At 40.5% G+C, this 19,663-nt stretch overlaps 2 protein-coding genes across 2 annotated transcripts in view; one reads left to right on the forward strand and one right to left on the reverse strand.

Annotated features, from left to right (window-relative positions):
* Positions 1-19,663, forward strand: part of UBAC2 (UBA domain containing 2) — a 172,000-nt gene that overhangs the window by 83,166 nt on the left and 69,171 nt on the right. The window lies entirely within an intron of this gene.
* GPR183 (G protein-coupled receptor 183) lies at positions 5,038-18,032 on the reverse strand. The gene is made up of 2 exons (XM_036831550.1): positions 17,970-18,032; positions 5,038-6,827 (listed from the first exon to the last, which is right to left on the reverse strand). Exon 2 carries the CDS (start codon positions 6,795-6,797, stop codon positions 5,727-5,729), a length of 1,071 nt encoding a protein of 356 aa, XP_036687445.1. The 5' UTR covers positions 6,798-6,827; positions 17,970-18,032; the 3' UTR covers positions 5,038-5,726.

Raw genomic sequence — 19,663 nt, forward strand, 5'->3', positions numbered from 1 at the left:
CTGAAAGACTGGACAGAGGTGATGTAGCTGACATGCAGTCAAACCAGAACCAGGTTTCCAGGCCAGTGTATTTTTTCTCTCCCTTTGTTTTCAAGATAATATTTGTTTAAAGTTAAAACTATGTGGCATAGGCTGTATGAAAGCCAAATAAGTTGAGGAAAGGGAAGATGGGTGGCTTTGAGTAGTCAAAGGAGAATTAAAGGAGGAGGTATGATTAGACTATGAGTGTAAAGAATAAATGGCAGAAGCAGAATAATCCAACCAGGAGAACCAAATATTTGTTATATTCACAGCACAGCTAGACTATCTTGAAAGGTACATGTTGGGCAGTGGAGGGAAATGAGGTTGCAGAGGCTTGAAAGTGTGGAAGAGGAATTTGGACTTCATGTGGTAGACCATGGGGAAATACTCTCAGTCCTAGAGCGTGAAATGACACGATGAAACTGGGATTAAGGAAGATTATGTTTGTTTGCCAGGAGAACTGCATCGTGTGTGCATTTTTCTTTTCTTACACTCATTGTATTGGTCAGTTGCATTCTAAGTAGGTTAAACACTGTGTTGATCAGAGGCTAGCCTGTGTGTGGCCACAATTAACCCTGAAATCTCAGTGGCTGAATACATAAATGCATTTCTTATTTGCGCTACTCGGCCAACACAGGTGGATAGGGTACAGGGGTGGGGAGTTCTCCATTTACTCATTCAGGGACCCAGGCTGACACAGGTCCCACCACTTAGAACCTCGCTGGTCGCTGTGGCAGGAGAGAAGAACAGTATGGAAGATCCCTCGCTGCTCTCCAGAGCTCCAGCCTGGAAGTGAGTGACCTATATCATTTTTGCCCCCAACCCATTGGCCAGAGGTAGTCATGTGCACCCCCAAAGGGAAGTTGAGGATATTCGAGCAGTAAGTGTCTCTTCCAAGGCTCTCTGAGGACCTGGACATATAATTCTACTTGCTTAAGAGAGACAATGTAGTGATTAAGAGTGACAGACCCTGGAGCCGGACTGCCAGAGTCTAGAGCCTGTCTCTCCACTTACTAGCTGTGTGGATCTGGGCAATTTACTGAACTTCTCTGGAGCATAATTTCCTCATCTGTAAAACAAGGATAGTAATGGGACAAGCCTCACAGAATTATTGTGAGGCTTGATTATATATAAAGTGCTTAGAGCATTATGCCATGTAATTGTTAGGAATTATTTAGTATTGCTGTTATTATTAATCTGCTGGCTTCCACTATAGCACCTGAAAGGAAGGCTAAAGTTTCTGACTCCGGTTGAGGGGACCAGTGAGAAAGAAGTTGTAGTAATTTAGGTGTGTGATGCCAACATCCGGACTAGGATGATGATTTGGGACAAAGAAAAGACGGGCAAGAGTGAGTGCAAGAGGAGAAAACCCAAGCAGGGTTCACTGGCCAAATACCGTGGATGAGAGAGGATGATCAGGGGTGGGTGACTGAGAGAATGGAGCTTGAGTTTGCCGAGAAATCAGGGGGCCCCTGTGGAGAAAGACGATAAGCTGGAAGTCCGATGTGGTGATGGGAAGTGTCTGAGGCCTGGGAAGCCGCCGGAAGTGGAGGAATGGAGCCGTCTCTTAATGAACATGTTTCTGTAGGAGGTGACATGCTCGTGCTCCAAGTCCGGCTACAGGCACTGGGGCCAGTGCCTGTAGTACACTGGATTGAGTCCCCAGCTCCACATCTCCGTGGCCTGGCACTCCAGTTTCCTCATCAGCAAAATGGAGAAAAAGTTATACCCACCTCTTAAGGTAATGAGGATTAAATGAGATAATGCCTGTCAGGTGCTTGAAAAAGTGGCACATAGAAAACGGTCAGTAATCATTCCTTCTCAGCTAATTGAGCTTTTAGTTGAGTAGAAATTTGAGGATTATTTTTTAAGTGACCAGTTCTTTAGAGTTTAACGTAAAACAAGCTTCCAGTGACATCGGTTCTCATGAGTGCCTTTAGTCTTCCCTGGATTCAAAAGAATGGGCTGTGTTGTCACCAGATCAGCTCTTCATTTTTTCACTCTTACCTGAATAGTCAACGAGCAAATGTTTTTAGCTTTGCAAAGAATAACAAATTACAGTGGGCTAAGAGTGACCAAAATAGACCATTTTAAAGGCTAATTTAAGGTCAATGCTTCCTCTTTTAAAATTGCCTGGTACTTTTTACTGATTGGTAGGAGTCACTGCCATTGCCTCTTGAAATATAAAATTGTTTTCAAGCAGAACATATTTCTGTATCTAGATTTAAATTGGCTTCTTGGGAAATTAGTTCTATTCTTTAATATGTCTAGTTTATATTGCAGGGTCTTAGAGGGTCTTTGTCTTCAATTACACAATTACATATTCTCTAGCATATGTAATTAAGCATTTAGAGTGTTTCTTTTCATTTCATTGAAAAATTAAGAACTTCGCGGATATTTCAGTAGGGCTTTAGTATTTTGTTAGTAATAGTACAAAGCAGGTGCTATTCAATTAGATGGATGTCTGAGAGCCTTCTGTGGGCGAGGCTCTGTACCACGTGCTGTGTACATAACCTACGACGTTCTCATCCTCAGGGAGCTCATAGCCTGAGTTTGTAATCTACCTACTCTTGGTTATTTGTCCTATTTAAGGGTTAGCTCACCTGCTGGCCTATAACGAAACAAGCCTTGTAATACTTTTTTCAGGATCTGTGTGATTCAGTTCTGTCTTTTTTATGGCTGGGATATGAAGTTAGGGTTACATTCCTGATGCTGCCTCTAATTTACCAGGTACCTTTTCTGAATTTAGGTTTCTTTATAAAGTGTGGGTGATACAATCTGCTCATCCTGTTTCACAGGATTGTGAAAAGGAAGACATTACATAATGCATGGACTATTTTTGTGAATTATTGCACTCTTCATATATACATGATGTCATTTCTAAAATCTAACCTTTACTATTCTATACTATCTATTCTGTACTATCACTGAAGGGTCTACATGTTTATACTGACTCAAATTAAGTAGCTTTGAGAGGTTTTTTTAAATTAATCAAATGATCCTTTTAGAAATAAAAATAAAATTATGGAAGAGGTAAATATGGTTAGCTGCCATATAACTATCAGCTTTCCTAGATGATTTTTCCCAGCTACCTGTTATTATTTAAAATTGTTAATAATATATCACCTGACTGATGGAGAAAATATTTATAGGTTGTGATTTTCAAATAATGTATTATATATAAGGCCACCTCCTTATTTCTGTAACAGAACACAAAATTATACAGCATTGTCCCTGTTCTCCAAGTTTACCTACTCCTGAGGGAAATGCATGGGAAATAAACCTAAAGCCAACGAATACTACAAGACACTGGGAGGGTGCCCCAAGGCTGTGTGTGAACAGTGGCTTCATGAATGAAATAGGAAGTAAGGTCCTTTTGAAGGAGAGCAAATAGCTGAGTTGACTAGAGTACAGACCTTATTTTTTTAAAGATTAATTGGAAGTAGGTTTAAAGTTTACCTTTTTGGCAGTATGGCTACTGATGATTGGATAAAATCATTTGCGCAGACTTGCGGTATAGTGGAAGAAGGAGGGAGAAAACTACTCAGAAAGGAGCGTGTGTCTGTCATTCCTTTGTCAAGTGACATAGGTATTTACTACCTTGTTTGGAGGATCTTAAGAACTGACCGTTAGCACTGAGAGGACGCTCTTATCTGCTATGAAACAGCATGTTGGCTTATACATACAATAGTCTATGCTGGAACATAGTAATAGAGCTAGTGTGCCATAAAGATGATCTGAAATTCAGGAAGCTTTGTTTCTGGTTTTCCTTTAGCAACTTTCACAATGGTTTCTCTTTTGGGATCCAACTCAAATGACTACATAAGTGCCACCCTGCATAAAATTTAGTGTTTTGCCCTTTTTTCTCCTTCACTTGGAAAAATTTATTAGATGGAGTGAAGGAAAGGCCCTAAGTTCCTGACTTGCATCCTTGTGGTCTCACCTGTCTCCATAAGGTGAAACAAGGACCAGTGCCTATTTTTGACAATAGCTTTTTAAGGTCAGCTAGCTATCTATGAAATTAACAAAATACAAATCAGAAAGCACTCAGTAAATGGTGCTGAATCAACCATTAAGATTAGTTTTCAGGGCTTCCCTGGTGGCGCAGTGGTTGAGAATCTGCCTGCTAGTGCAGGGGACACGGGTTCGAGCCCTGGTCTGGGAGGATCCCACATGCCGCGGAGCGGCTGGGCCCGTGAGCCACAACTACTGAGCCTGCGCGTCTGGAGCCTGTGCCCCGCAACGGGAGGGGCCGCGATAGTGAAAGGCCCGCGCACCGCGATGAAGAGCGGTCCCCGCTTGCCGCAACTAGAGAAAGCCCTCGCACGAACCGAAGACCCAACACAGCCAAAAAAAAAAAATTAAAATAAATAAATAAATAAATAAAAACTGTTAAAAAAAAAAAAAGATTAGTTTTCTTACAGGATGAAAGTTGAAAATGAGTAAGAGAAGACTTTAAAAGAAAATATTTCCAGGATATAAAGCCTAATAAAAATTTTAAGTATGACTCATGACACAGCATTTCATTTCTTTAGTTCCGTTATCAAACTTGGTATCATTGCTAACATGGATACTGTATTGGGGTAATCTGGGGATTCAATAAAGCAAATTTGAGCTGGCAGATGGGTGGCTGTACTTGCAGAGGTCATGCTACTCATAAAAAGGTATTTATTTGAGCAAATATATAATGTTGTAAACAATCCTGGCTACTCTGAAGTGTATGGTTTTGCATTTTACTCCCCATCTTCTTTAGGCAAGCGACAACTACACCCCACTGCTCTTCCTCCCTACCCTTTCTGGTAACCCAGACCACTGAAATACAGATACAGGGTACTGTCAACTTCTGTATAAATAAGAAACCATCCCCTAGGGACCCAAGAAAAACCAAGGCTATTTGTATATTTTTTTATTCTCAAGAAGACTTTAGCAAGTGGTGCCTCCTTCCACATGAAGTCCATGTCCTATTCCTGAGCAGTGGCCCTTGAATGCTATGCCGGCTGTTTGGGAAGAGCTTTCATTGCATTCGTCACCATCATCATTATAATGTTGCTGTCCAAAATCTGTCTACTGCTAATTTTATCCTCCCTGTAACTTTTGCTGAGAGTTGACAGTGAGCATTGAAGGACATACTCATAATTTTGTAGCATCCAGCTCTTTATTCCAAAAGAGTTTTTTGAAACAAAAATTTATGACTCAGAACAAAACAAAACAAAAAAACTTATTATCGAGGAGATAAAGTCTAAGATTGAAAGAAACATGAACTGAAGAAATATGTTATCAAAAAAAAGAAAAGAAATATGTTACAATATTAACATTTCTACACTGGCAATATACAATTTTTTTTTTGCAATATACAATTTTAACAGTCTTTTTTTCTTTTGCCAAATTATTGGCAGGAAATATGAATGATTAAATTTTTCATTAACACAAAACTTTTCTTTCTACACTGTGAGTTATTAAAATACGCTCCCTTTTGGTGTAGTATTTCATTTACAAATTAGAACTTTGCTTAATGTTGTCCTCGAGTGTAAAAAAATGCATATATATCAATTTACTTCCAAGTCGGAGGTGAGAAATAGTGCCCAATGAAAGGAATTTAAAAGAATCCTAATTAGAAGTTAAACAATCATTTTGATTTATAAGAAAAGTCCTGCAAAGTTTGTCATACAGTTTACTTTGCTATAAATCCAAGATTTAATTCCTTTTTACTTTCCATTTAAAGACTTGGAATGTATCATCATTTGAGTTTCCGTCATTTCACGTGAGTTTTCTTCAGGGGCTGACTTCACGGCACTGGAAATTGATACACTGACTTGACGTTTCAGCATCTTCATGACCTTTCTCTTGTACCCTTTACATGCAAAGAAATATATAAAAGGGTCCATGCAGCAATTGAAGTTCATCAGGCATACTGTAAAGTGCAGAGATATCTGGAATGAATATCTTTGGCTACATTCCAGGAGATCAGGAAAACGAAGCTTCTTAATCATGTGTTGAATAATTGCAACATGATAAGGTGTGAAACAGACAACAAACACAACAATTATAAAAATAATTGTGTTGAGAGCCTTTTTGTTTACACCAGATTTCTCAGTTAATGGGTTTTGTTTGGCAGTTTTAAAGAGCTTGCAACAGATTTGAGAATAGCAGATAAGAATGATTACGAGCGGAAGTACATATCCTATGAAACATGCACCAAGCAGAATCCAGGGAAGAAATTTGGTTTCTTCAAAGTTTGGATATTCCATGCACGTAGTCCTTTCAGCCTCCTGCTTTGACATAGGTTTTATGAGCAGTGGGAGTGTTTGAGCAAATACGAGAATCCATACAAATATGCAAATGCATTTTGCATGTTCAATTCTTTTCATCTTGTTGTACCGCAGGGGGTGCACCACAGCAAAGAACCGGTCAATGCTCAGGCAGGTCATGAAGTTCACGCCTGCGTACGTGTTGATGTAAAACACGAGAGCAGTTATCCTACACAAGGCCTCGCCAATTCTCCAGTCGAAGCCCAGTGCATAGTAGGCCATCCGTGTAGGCAGAGCAGTGGTAAAAAGTATGTCTGAAATCACCAAATTGGTTGAATATAGAGTGGTAGAGTTGATTTTTTTCCTGTTTTGAATAATGACAGTCAAGGCCAGCAAGTTTCCCACGAGCCCAATTATGAAGACGATGCTGTAATGCAGAGGCATGAGGATCCTGGCTGTGCGGTGGTGGGCGTAGAGGTCACAGTCGCTTCCCAGAGGAGCTACAGAGGGGGTAGTAAGGTTGTCCATTTTTATATCCGTCAGCAGTGTTCAAGGTCTCTAAAAAAACCAAGAAGGGTGCGTTTAATTAAAAGCATATTTAACTAAAAGCGATATAAACTGCCTCCTATAGATCTAACTTTTAAAATTTCAAGATTGATATAATTTTTTAAAATCTGTGATACGTAATGTGGTTACATACCATATAGTAACAGAAAGAACAGAGAATAAAATTTATGTTTTTACTCTCACAATTTGGTGGTTTTGGCAAAGCTCTGGCAAAGGAAATAGAACCATTTAAATAGGGCAAATGTATTTTTGTGACAAGAGGGAATGCACTAACTTTTTAGGCAGAAATTTCCCCTTCCTTTTTCTGAATCATCGTCTGGTTAAGAGTAAAATCATGTAAAGTGCCCCACATTTCAGGAAGCGTAAAACTTTGCTTTTAAATTGAATATCAGTTGGACTTTTTTTTTTCCGCCAAATGCATATCACTGCCAGGAAATGAAATCAGTCACACATTTATGTAGTGAAACATGAACTTACCACAGTGATCTGATTTGTGTTAACCCAAAAATTATGAGAAACAAGCTAAGGCCTTTGTTAGGTTTTCTTAAAAAAAAAAAAAAAAGAAAGAAAGAAAGAAAAGAAGACGATGACCACAACAACCAAACAAAAACAAAAAAGAAGAAAAAGAAACAAAAAGGGAAAAAACGTAAGAGCTTCAAGGGGAAACTTTAAAATTAATGCAGATACCCCACTGATGCATGCAGTATGTGTTCCTACATGTACACACTGTAGGAAGCATTACACATGTGGTGTTCTGTGTTCTGCTTTATTCATTTACCATGTTCATGGATCAGTGTAATCTATATTTTTGTCATATGTGTAGATCTTTTATAGACATTTGATAGATATTCTGCAGTATTACAGTGTGTTAATGCATAATTTGCTTACCTACTCCCTTGATGAATATCTGGATTATTTCCAACTCTTTTCTTGTTATAAATAATGTCTAAGATGAAATTTCAAGTCCTAAGTTGAAAAGTGGAAAACTCCTACAATAAAATTCCATATATGAGGTTGAACTTTGATAAAACTAAGGAAGAGAAGAGCAACAAATTCTGTGAAGTTATTTTTAGAAGAAAAATAATTTTCTGATAGGTCTATCTCTATGCACAAATCTGAAAGTCACCAGAGCTGAGGGAAAAGTTCAATATATGTAGCGATGATGGTACTATATGTTAAAGGAAAGAACCCCATCCCTGTCCCTAGCCTTATCAAAGCAGTGACGACAAATCTACATCTCCAACTGCTGTATTAAATGAATTGGAGCTCTGCTAACTTAGTTCTAACCGTCTTAAAACAGTGATGCTGACGGACAAGGAGGGTTCTGAGAGGAGTGCACTAATGTCATAGGTGTGCATTATCTACAGCGTTGATAGGTTAATCATGAAAATATGGGAATACAACCTAAGGCAAAAGGGAGCAACAAAGGAAGTAGAACTTTTTATTAATCAGGGGAATACAAGAAAGGAGACTGGGAAAAAGCAAAGGATGAGGATGATAGGTAGAAAACACAAAATAAGAGGGTAGGAAATGCGTCACAACAAATGTAAATGGCTTGAGCTCACCGATTAGAAGACAGAGACCGTCAGTTTGGATCTTTAAAAATCCAGCTGCATGCTGCTTAGAAGAGAGGGAACTCAAAGCGATTTGGGAAGTTTGAAAACCGAGGCACGGGAAGACACACACCAGGCAAACCCCAACCACTGGAAAGCCAGAGTAGCAATAGTAACATCAGAAAAAAATAGAGTTCAAGGCACAATCAATATTAATAGGGGTAAAGAAGGTCACTACACAAGTTCAAAAGAACAGTTCACCAAGGACATAAAAAGAATCATGAATTGTACGTGTAACAGCAAAATTTGACAGAATTTAAAGGAGAAATGGTCAATCCACAGCCATAATGGGAGATTTTAACACATTTTTATTAGAATATGACAGGTTAAAAAAAAGATTGACCCAACATGACTTAAAAGCTAACAGAATTTGTGCTGAAAGCACATTAGAATTATTTGCAAATTTAACCATGTACTAGATCATGAGAGGTGTCTCAGATTTCTCAGAAAATCATTAGCTAGCAGCTCACATTCCTTGTGAGTAGTACAGTGCAACTAAGTTAGAAATCAAAAATAAAAAGATAAAGGATGCACTTGGAATCTAAAAATATATTTTTCTGAGGAACTCATGGGTTAAGAAATCACAATGCAGAATTTGAAGTGCTTAGAACCAAAGGACAAAAAATACTACAAAGCTGTGGAATGCAGCTAAAGAGTTAATCCGAGATTGATGCAAAGCCTTGAATGCACTTATTTCTTAAAAAATTGGAAAATAGCTAAGTTAAATATACAGCTCAAGAAGCTAGAAGAGAACCGAGTTTGCCCCCAAAAAGTAGAATAATAAAATTAATTGGAGATATTAATGAAATAGAAAACAAAACAAACAAAACCCAATAAATATGGACTTTATATTTTGTGCGGGGGTGGGGGGGATGGAGTGATTCTTGAAAGGGAAATCGTGTAAATTGCAGTTGTGGAATAAAAGTAGGAAAACTTCATCCAGTTAGTAGGGAAAGGCTTCGCTCGTGTGAGAAGTGGCTTTCAGGAGCCGAGACTGGACACGAGGGAGAGGTGGAAATTCCAGGCACGGGTTGCAGTTTAGGAACAGGCATCAAGAGCTGCCTTTGTTTTTCTAATTTTTGTGAAAAAAATTTTTTTCTGAAAATCTCAACATGTAAATTTTATTTCGAGGAGTCTTCCAAAGCAGGTTCCCGGGAACCGCCTTTAAAATACACGGTGGGGAAAAAAATACACCAAAAAATACACCGTGGAGTCTGCTAATCCTCCATCTGAATAATAATTATTGTAGAGATTAGGAAAGTTACACTAATGTATGAATCAGAGAATGTGCCATTGCCCACCAGTTGTAAATGCATGCCCAGCTGCTTCACTGAATGAAATAAAGCATCCAGTAGAGTCACAAAAGGCAGTGTTTTCAGAACATTTTAAGTTAAGGAAAAGATGTTTAACACAGTGTTAACTTTAAGTGTGAAAATTTGCAACCAAATCAAATGTCCATCATTAGGGAACTGGTTAAGTATTTTATGGCCATATAGTAGAATACGATGCAGCCACTGAAAATGGCGATGTAGATGCCTATTTCCTGACAGAGAATGATGTTAAGTAAGGAAAGCAGATTCCACAACAGGCCACTTTGCGGGTAGGAAAAGCAACTATTCACACACACACCCCTGCATGGCTATATAGGCCAAGACATAATTCACAAGTACAAGTGATTTTTGAGTTTCATCATATATTCTAAATTTTTAACAGCAAACATGAATTGACTATGAAATGAGTAAATAGGTAAATAATTTTTTTTAATCTGAAGAAATCTTTTTTGAAATTGAGCTCTTCTTGCAAAAGCCTTGTCCTCTGACATACTTTTCAAAGCTAGTGCTCTTTATTCAGATTTATGCCTTAGTTTTCGCTAGGTGCCTACCTTAAGTCATGTCTGGAAGAACCGTCCCGGCAGCCCTGCAAGCCAGGTGCTGCCATCACCCACGCACTCTCCACTCGAGGAAACCGCTGTCAGAGGAGGTAAGGGTCATGCTGGATCCTTCTCTCTGCCAGCCTGGCTTCAAGCCTCCTACTCTGTCCAGTCCTCGGCAGGGGCAGCTGCTTCACGCTGCCTTTCAAGAACTGAGAGTTTGTGGTTTCAAAGTGGTCTAGGCTTCAGGGCCATCCTCACCTGTACACAAACAGCCGGGGCACACGTGGCCTAGCCGTTCCAGAGCAGGGAGATGATTCTTCCGGAGGACAACGGGACTCCCACTCCAGGAGGGGTGCCTTCCCAAGTGGGAGGCCAGACTGGTGGACGCCGCGTCATAGAGCGCTGAGGGGAGACTGGGGAGGGGCTGTTTGCTGCCTGCCACTGCCCCGAGTCGGTCCAAGAAAGGCACTTGCACAACGCGGATGTGAAAATGGGCTGACCCAGAGGACCTCAGGTAAAGGAGAATCTGGGCTATGCTGAAATGTGTTCTTTTGGATATTTGGTAACCTGTGGAAGGTTGATTCCATCCGTCAGCAGCTCTAGTGTATTACCTTCGGTGTTACTTGTCCTGTGTCATTAATGCTATAGTTTTAGTCCGTTTTATCTTTTCCAAATTGAGAGGAAACCACTTTCACATACTTGACGGTCGTTATCCCGTTCTTATATCAACCAATCCCAATTTATTATCATCTTCCCTCAGAAATATTCTTTCATCCCTTCCTTTAATCATTTTAGGATTCAGGATTACTTTCCTCAATCTTGACTTAACTCCATTCTTTTATTCAGCAAAAATTGTTTTTAGTGCCTCCTCCATATGCTAGATCCTGGAAATTCAGAAATGATACCTTTTAATGTCTGAGGACCTTAAACTGAAGGATGGATGTTGGGAATGTGCTGTTGTCTGAATGAGGTGTTATCTCAGTATTTGCTATGTTTCTTCTCTCGCCCACACCCGGGCTCTGCTTGCTCTTTGCATTACAGTGCTCCTTTACCAACCTTTGGATTGCAAATTCCCCTTTTAACTGTTTCTAGTCCTTCCTCTTTTAGTCATAACTAAATCCTTTCTTTCCTTCCTTCCTTCCTTTCTTTCTTTCTTTCTTTCTTTCTTTCTTTCTTTCTTTCACTATATTTTAAATATTTGTCATAATTATTAGACAACAGCGTCCGACATGGTATTTAGGATAGATATACTGAGTTGTACTTGAAAGTGTTGCTACTATGGCTCGTCATTTTATTGCCTTAAGAAAAGCAAAAAGAAATGTTTGTTCTAAATTTTTTTTTCCTTAGAATACTTGTACCTGTAATAATTATAATTTCCTCATAATGCTTTCTAATGAAAAGATGTACAATGTCCCTAAGTTGTCCTTAGTGCCTCACAGCTGAGAGACAAGAATGAGGATTGCGAGCTTTGCCCTGAGGGCACAGATAGTACCTGGGCTGCGTGCGGGAAGTGTGGGTCCTTATTCAGGTTCCACCCAAGGAACTACGGAGCAGCCGTCTGTGCCAGGTCTCTTAACGTTTTTGTTAATAAGCAAAGGAGGCTATCTCAGGTTTGTCTCTGTAATGCAATGTTAATCCTTTTAACTTTACTATTATCCTAACATGTGTAAAACAGCAAGTTCTTCCATAGCAAAATATCCTCCAAAGTATTTTCACTTACATTTTTGAAAGTGGGCCTGTGTGTGCTTTTCTCTAGAATTGATTTCCTCACTAATAGAGTAGCTAGTGTTTCTTAAGACACTATCGTGTCATTTTTGCATAACCAGACATGTTGACATGAACTGTCAAGTTCTCTCTAGCCGCAGAAAGGAAAAAATAAAAGGCCCCCTCAAAACTCATTTATTAGTATTAAAGAGAACTAAGAGCTAATGTGATTTGTACTCTAGAACTGTTTACCCTGGATACCAACTTGGAGGCATTTGTGATTTTTCACAGGGTACTTCTGCAATCCCAATTTACTTGCTTGGATAATGATTTTCTTAGCTTCTCTATTTGTGGCAGAAACAGAATAAAATCCTCACTATATTCAAAGATTTAGTAAATGCGAGAATACCGGCTTTTAGTGTTTAGCTTTAAGATTCCTGAAATGTCACCTTTACCCCTAATATTTATTCGCTTAATAATCATCAACACTTAAAAATGAGAAGGGGTTAAACTTCTAGTAATTTTGTTTAAATTCATGCCTTAGCAACGAATTGAATGGGTCAAATCATGCTGACATGATCATTAATAAGAGGTGACTTCTCTGTGAGGCGAAGTCTGCTCAGGACCATGTTTACACATTGAGATGATGTGACTCAAAGTGCCCACAGTGGCCTGCACCAAAGAGGAAGTTCCAGGAGCATGCTCTCAAAAACAACCCGAAGAATGGACGTGCAGATACAAGTGATACGTGTCTGTTGCTAAATGACGAGTGTTGTTGTCTGATCCCATTGTTTGTCTGATTTCTGTTGCTACACTGTCCTTTGGTTATTTTGTTGAAGAGGGGTAAGATTGAGGGAAAATTTCTGGAGTGGGAAAATAAAGTCACTGGGAAAGGAGGGGGCAGAGGAAGACTCCAGGCTCAAAGGAGCAACAAGGATTTGGTCTCCTGGGACGCAGACGAGCACAGGTGGGTCAGGACAGCAGGCTGAGGCCGTTTACTGCCTTGAGGACAAACATACCCCGTGGAAGAAAGAAATCATTGCTGCTTCCTCCTGTTACCTAGTTTTATACGTATTTGTCAGTTGCTTGAGAAAGCCTCCTTGTTCTTGAAGCTGAGCAAACAGGGACATCTGAGTTTGGTCCAGTGTCACACACACCGGGGCCTAGCACTCAACCGGTCGTGTTCCTCACCTGCTTTAAGGTGACTCAACAACCGTCACCTGAGCAGTTGTGTGTCCCACTGGCCTGCAAAATAGGCAGGTGCGAAACAGGCATCCCTGAGGCACAGACGGGCAGTGACCAGCACAGGCCCAGCCTCGCGTCCCTCCACTGGTGCAGTCTGATGGCCGTTCCAGACTACTACACCGCTCTCACCCGCTCTGACAGCCAGCACACACCCCGATAACCTAGTCAAAGAAATCTTCCGGCACTATCAGGTGATTTTTTTTTTTTTTTTTTTTTTCCCACTAGCTTTGAGTCCTAAGTTGATAGCTGTGTCCAAGATTGATTTTGGGGGAGGCTATGTAGGGAAGATTGTCCAGAAAGGTGACCACTGACAGGTGCCCCCACTTTCTCAGACGGAACCTCCCACGTGCCAGAGTGTTTATGTCAGGAGTCGAGTCATCTGTGGTCAGTGTGTCTGAGGGCACCTCTCTTCCCTGTCTCCCAGGGAGCTCGCTTGCTTACATCCTCCGGCTTGTGGAAGGGTGACCCTGCGGCTGACCCCAGGACACAGCCTGGTCCTGCCCACCTCTCAGTAGGTCTGCACAGGGTCATGTGCAGGACGGTGCACAGGGAGCTTCTTCAGAACAGAAGAAAAAAACACCCAGCATTGGCCCATCTGCACTTTCCTCTTTGTGCCTCGGTGGTGTCCTGAACCCAGTGGGCACCCGCTAAAGACACTTCACCTTCTGTTAACACGTACATTGGAATTGATGGGAAAGTGAAAGGTGCCTGACATTTGTGTTATCTGGTTAAACACCCACTTGCACATTTGGGGTTTTACATAGTCTGGCTATTTTTCTTTCACCTTTCACTGATTATTTATTCCTTGTGTGGCTTTTGGCAGCTTTAATACTGACTAGGATGGTATGAAAGTCTTCAGAGATGAAGACAGAGGAGGTGGTAGCACTACGGACTTGAAATATATGGCATAATGTTTAGGAACTGGAAGAAAAAAAATAATCCCACCGTAATACTCATTTCAGTGTAAGGAAGACAAATACTGTGTTTCCCTGTGGCATGATTTGACCTGTATGTAGGATAACCAACTGCGTAATATACAAAGACTCCTTATCATGAAGGGCTGAGTCCGTATAATCTTTATCCTCTGAATGCAAAATATTTCTAGAAACAATATGTACCCTTTCTCCTTAAAGTTCAAGGGAGTTTCAAATTTTGATTTTCGTCTCTATTAACCTCATAGAAATTAGTCAGAAACATTAAATATCCTTCTTTTATGGATAAGCAGAATTCGGGAGAGATTCGATCATTTGCTCAGGGTCCGCCCCCTCAGGACAGTTGCCAAGCCAGGGACCACGCCGGCGCGCAGGCCTCCGTGTCCTCGGCACCCACTGCCTCCTGCCGGCCAGCAGTTCCTGGGCCTCCAGCCCGCTGGCCCGCGGCCTCTCCTCTGCACGTCCCCTTCTGTCTGTCCGTCCGCCTGTGTGCGTTCTGCTGCCACTGCTCTTCCTGCCTCAGGCCGCCCTCACTCCTCCGGGGAGTTGCAGCTGCAGCACGCACAGTGCCGTTCAGACGGTGCCGAGGCAAACTGAAAGCCGTCTGTCACGCCACACGCTCTCCTGCGTGCTCAGGGCCTGCTTCCCTCTTCAGCTGGATCTCTAGCCGTCTTCCATCCTGCGACCCCCTGGCTCCGGCCCTACTAGACTGCTTGCTGTCTTTTGATGTCCTTCCTGTGTTCTCTCCCAGCTCTGTTCCTTTCTGACCCTCTTCCTTCTCTCTGGAGCCTCCTCTCCCCGGTCCTGCATCCTCAGCTCCTGCTTTCCTTCAGGGCTTCGTTCAGAATCAGCTGCTCCTGGAAGTTTCCCTGGTTTTATCCTCTCCTGCTCCCCCGACAGCACCTCCCCGCCCCCCCGCAGAAAGGCAGCGTGGGGTGTCCTCACCGGGGCACTGCCCTCTGTACTGGCATCTGTACTGTTTGTTTTGTTTCTGCTTCCTACTGGCCCGTGAAGTCCTGAGAGTGGGGGCTGTGTTGTTAATTTTGTGCATCTCCAGCTGGCCCATGATTGATGCTCAATGAATATCCATTAAGGAATAGCAGAATCCCAGCTTTCTTGATCCTCAAAGTTTCTTATCAGACTGCAGGATACGTTTGATTGATAATAGTAACCAGTGTTATTCAGCATACACTGTGTCCCAGGCACTGCCCTGGGCACCCTATGTATAGTCACTCACTGAATCTCACAAAACTTTCCCAAATCCATTACCACTGGTGAAACTGAGGCACAGAGCACTTATGAGGCTTGCCTGAAGACACAGCTGTTAAGTGTCAGGATTTAATCCAGGCAGTTTGGCTCCAGAAATCACATTCAGTGTAGTATGTTTTAGCCCTAGCGCCTATTTCCAGCATGATCTGATGTTATCGGTAGGAAACAAGTAAAATAGGAAGACATCTCAAAACTTTAACGCATACCAACTCATACACCTGTCTCAACCAGCGAGCAGAGATGGGAAGAGGGAGCAGGGAGGGAAGGAGGGAAATATGTTGATATAAATAAGGAATTCATTAGTTTATTTGTAGCATATTTCAAAGTAAGTAAAAGTTTTGTAAATAAATTTAGATTTTTATTATTTTTAACAAGATTTCTATAAAACAGTTTGAAATTTCCACTGAGAGAAGATGGTGAATACCTAGGATAGCTCTTATGCTGTTAATTTATTTTTATACTGCTATTTAAATATTTGCAGATATTTAACAAAATATTTTTATTCTTCTCTTTGGGCTTTCCAGATACCACAAGGATCTTTGTTACCTCTGTCGTTTTCAGAGGATTTTAACGTGTGTTATTTCATCTTACATTGAAGCCCACTATTTTACAAACCTCCTGGGAAGCTGGGAAGGATACAGACCCGAGGACACTGCACATCCTCAGCACATACACAACCAGGGCATTTTAACAACTCCAGGAGGCCCTTAACCATAGCAGAGAGAAAACTGTCGCTAGTAAACTCCTTTACTGGATGGTGAGCTCTTTTTTTAGATGTAAACTTCTTAAGGATGATGGCTTTATCTCGTTTTATCCCATAGAGTGTTTCAGAACTGGCCAGCAAGAGATATCTAGTAAATGCCTACGGAAAGCATAAATGAATGAAAGCCATATAGTGACCTGAGTTAATATTTATTCCACTACATGGCTGGCCATGTTACTGAAAAGCTCTCAGAAGCTAGTTGAAAGTAATTTATAAAAGGAATTCCCGCCACCACATGATAGGTGAACCTTGTGAGTGAGAATGCTTTCTGGAGCGGTGGGCTCTTTGCAGTATTATGTCCAAAAACTATGATTAACCCCCAAGAGAAAACATGCACTGAAATACTAGCAAATGCAAAGTCCAGACAGAAAACACAGATGTATAATCATCCATAGACTCAGTCTTTATGTAAAATATTTTCTAAAGATCTGGAAATAAGTTCAAGAAAAAGAACTCCCATAGAAATGATAGGGCAAGGAAACGTTGCGTATCGGATTCATCCTTCCGTGGTTTAATGGGCAGAGGGAGCAGAGAATGGTAACAGGCCGTTTTCCGGCACTTACCGTGAGAGCCAGTGCTGTAAGACCTGGGCAGTATGATTACTCCCCATTTTACAAATGAAGCAGTTGAAGCCTGAGAAGTAACTTGTCCAGAGCCACACAGCTGGTAAATAATGGAGCCCCAGTTCAAGCCTGACTCCAGAGCCCATGCTCTTAACCACTACACTATATTGTACTTAAAGTGAGACCACCCCCCCACCAAAATAAAAAAAAAAACACACCCTCCTTTAGAGGAAGTCTCTGCACAGCTTATATTTTACCAAGTTTCTGTTACCTCCATTCCCAACCTGGACGTAAATACTGGCAATTCACTGCATATAATTCATTGTTTTGTGCTATTTTTTAGGCACACAGACGTTCTAGAAAAAAATACGGAGATGTGTTTAGTCTTTCTGATCATCAAATAAACATAAAGCAAACAAGAGATGTTCTTTTTTCACTTATTAGATTAATAGTTTATATGTAGAATTAAAATACTCATGTTGGCTGAGAAGCAGTGAGGCCCAGACTGTCACTGGTGGGAGAGTAAATTGGTAAAATGTTTTTGTAAACTGAAAAGTATCCATTTATATCTGAAGTTGTTTTTTTTTTTTTTTTTTAAATGTGTACCCTTTGCCCCAGGAATTCTACTACTGGAATTCTATCCTGAGAAATAATAGAAAGTATAAAAGTAGAGAAGTAATAGAAGTATAGGAAAGACTTTTATATACTTACATATGTGGTCAAATAGTAACATGTACTAACTCTTTTATTTTAAATTGTGCTGTATAACTTGTTATAAGTACAGTACATTTAAGTGTAGGAATACTCCATTTTAAAATAACTTTGTTCCTTTCCTTCATAAAGTATCCTGAAATACTGGCAGTATTTGATGATTAATATTTGATACTGTTTTTTGTAATTGTGAGTTCACACAGAAGTACAAAGTAAGCCCTGTTTTTTGGCAAAGGTCTTTCTGGCATGATCCATTGCTTTCACCCAGCTTAGTATCAGCTTATTAGAACTGCTGGTCACCAGAGAGTCTCAACTATATTAATGATAAAATCTTTGTTAGAAATGTTTATAGCTTTTTGTTGAATAGATTCTTTACCTTTACCTTAAACCTTAATTAGGGCTTCACAGTTTTTCTTAACTCACAAGACTTTGTTGAAAAAGCAAAATATCTGGTACTTACCTCTTAGTGCCTTGTTGGGACCTCTGTGTGGTAGCAGTCAGTATTCACCCAAACTGAAGTAGGTTAACCTTGGCACGTTGTTTTAAGGGAGATTATGCAGACATCCTTTTATGGTGGTGGCTTTTTTTCTGTCACCCTGTGACTGAGCACAGTAATGATCAGTTAGCCTCATGTGTGCGTGTGCACTTTTTTTTTTTTAATAGGAAGTGAAATTTTTCTGTTAGTGACTTTTTAAAAAAGAGTTATCCAAAAACCCCTTGGAATTTATGAATTTTTGATATCTATGGAACTTTATAAATTTTTCTATAAAGATTTAAGTTTAAAAAAAATCCTTTGGAAGAGACTGAAGCAATAAACCTTAACCAGGAAAAAAAAAAAGAATCATAGTTATTAATGATTCTGTATCCATATTATGTGTAAAGTGTGAGTTTTTAAAGGTTTTAAGGGAAAAAATGTCAATTTTGACAATTCTGTCTGCCTGGAAACTTGGTGCAGGGAGTAGTTCACTCATTCTGTATCTTATCAACAGCTTAATGAGAAAGAAACAGAAATTATTGTGGTGAGTGGAGAAAAATGCTCTTTTGCATGTGTACAGTGATTAGTCAGTATTTTCAGGCAGGAGACCAACTGTCTGGATCGCTGATTGCGTGGACACATGCATGACAAGGGAAGAGGTGAAGGGGGCGTCCTACAGCTAGAATTGCCTCTCGTGCACAGGATGAAGGAGACCTGTGCTGTTCACCTTCAAGTCTTAATGGACTCAGTTTAAACCAACAGTGTCACATGGCTATCAAAATGCAAATTGACTTGCAGGCTAAAATAATGGAAATATAACTCTCTCAGAACAAGAGAGATGATCTGGCCATTCCCAGTGAGCTCAGGAGACTGCGTTTTACCAGGGCACGGATGACCTTAGAGCATGGGTGGTGAGGGGTCTGGATGCCAGGTCTTAGGAGAAATGATGGAATAAACTGAGCATGTCTGGGCTCGGCAGGGACGTGATCTTTATCCTCACGTGTTAGGAATCTCTCATGGTAAAGGGTTTAGATTGTGTGTGTCAGTCTTCCTAACTCCAGAGAGTAGAAGGAAGGCCTGTAAGAGGAGGTTACCAGACAGCTTTCAAATCAAAATGTGAAAGTAGATCTTAAAAGTTGAGATCATAAAAAAATGGCATGTTGTCTCTTGTTCAGGTGCTTGCATAAACCGGATGACTATTTTGAGGGATGTTGTAGAGAGAATTGAATCATTTGGTAGGAATTTGTAACCCTGTGACCTCAGAGGCCCTCCCACTCCAGGATTCTGTCAAAGTGGCTGAGGACCTTTAGCCTCTCAGTGGTGTTATTCCATTGAGAGGCTCGTTAGGTTCTTATAAGCTCTAAAGTGCTGAAGGTCTGTAGAGAAACCTTGTCAAACAGAAGAGCTACAACTCACCTAAATTCTTTTGGTCTCCACCCCATTATATAAAATAAAAGTATTGAACTAAATGATCACCAAGATAATTCCTAGTCCAATAATTCTGTGAGGGGGAAATACAGAGATTTTATGATTTGGTGGATCAATATGATAAAATCTTCTAGAACGAGTTCCTTTAAAACTTGGATTGAAGAATCCTTGAAGAAGACACTGTTGAGAAGAAGTTTTTCAATTTGTTGAAAAGCCATCCTGGTGGGGTTTTGGTTTTTAGTTTTTGAAAT

This window comes from Balaenoptera musculus, chromosome 18 (genome assembly GCF_009873245.2).
Source record: "Balaenoptera musculus isolate JJ_BM4_2016_0621 chromosome 18, mBalMus1.pri.v3, whole genome shotgun sequence".
Classification (NCBI taxonomy): domain Eukaryota; kingdom Metazoa; phylum Chordata; class Mammalia; order Artiodactyla; family Balaenopteridae; genus Balaenoptera; species Balaenoptera musculus.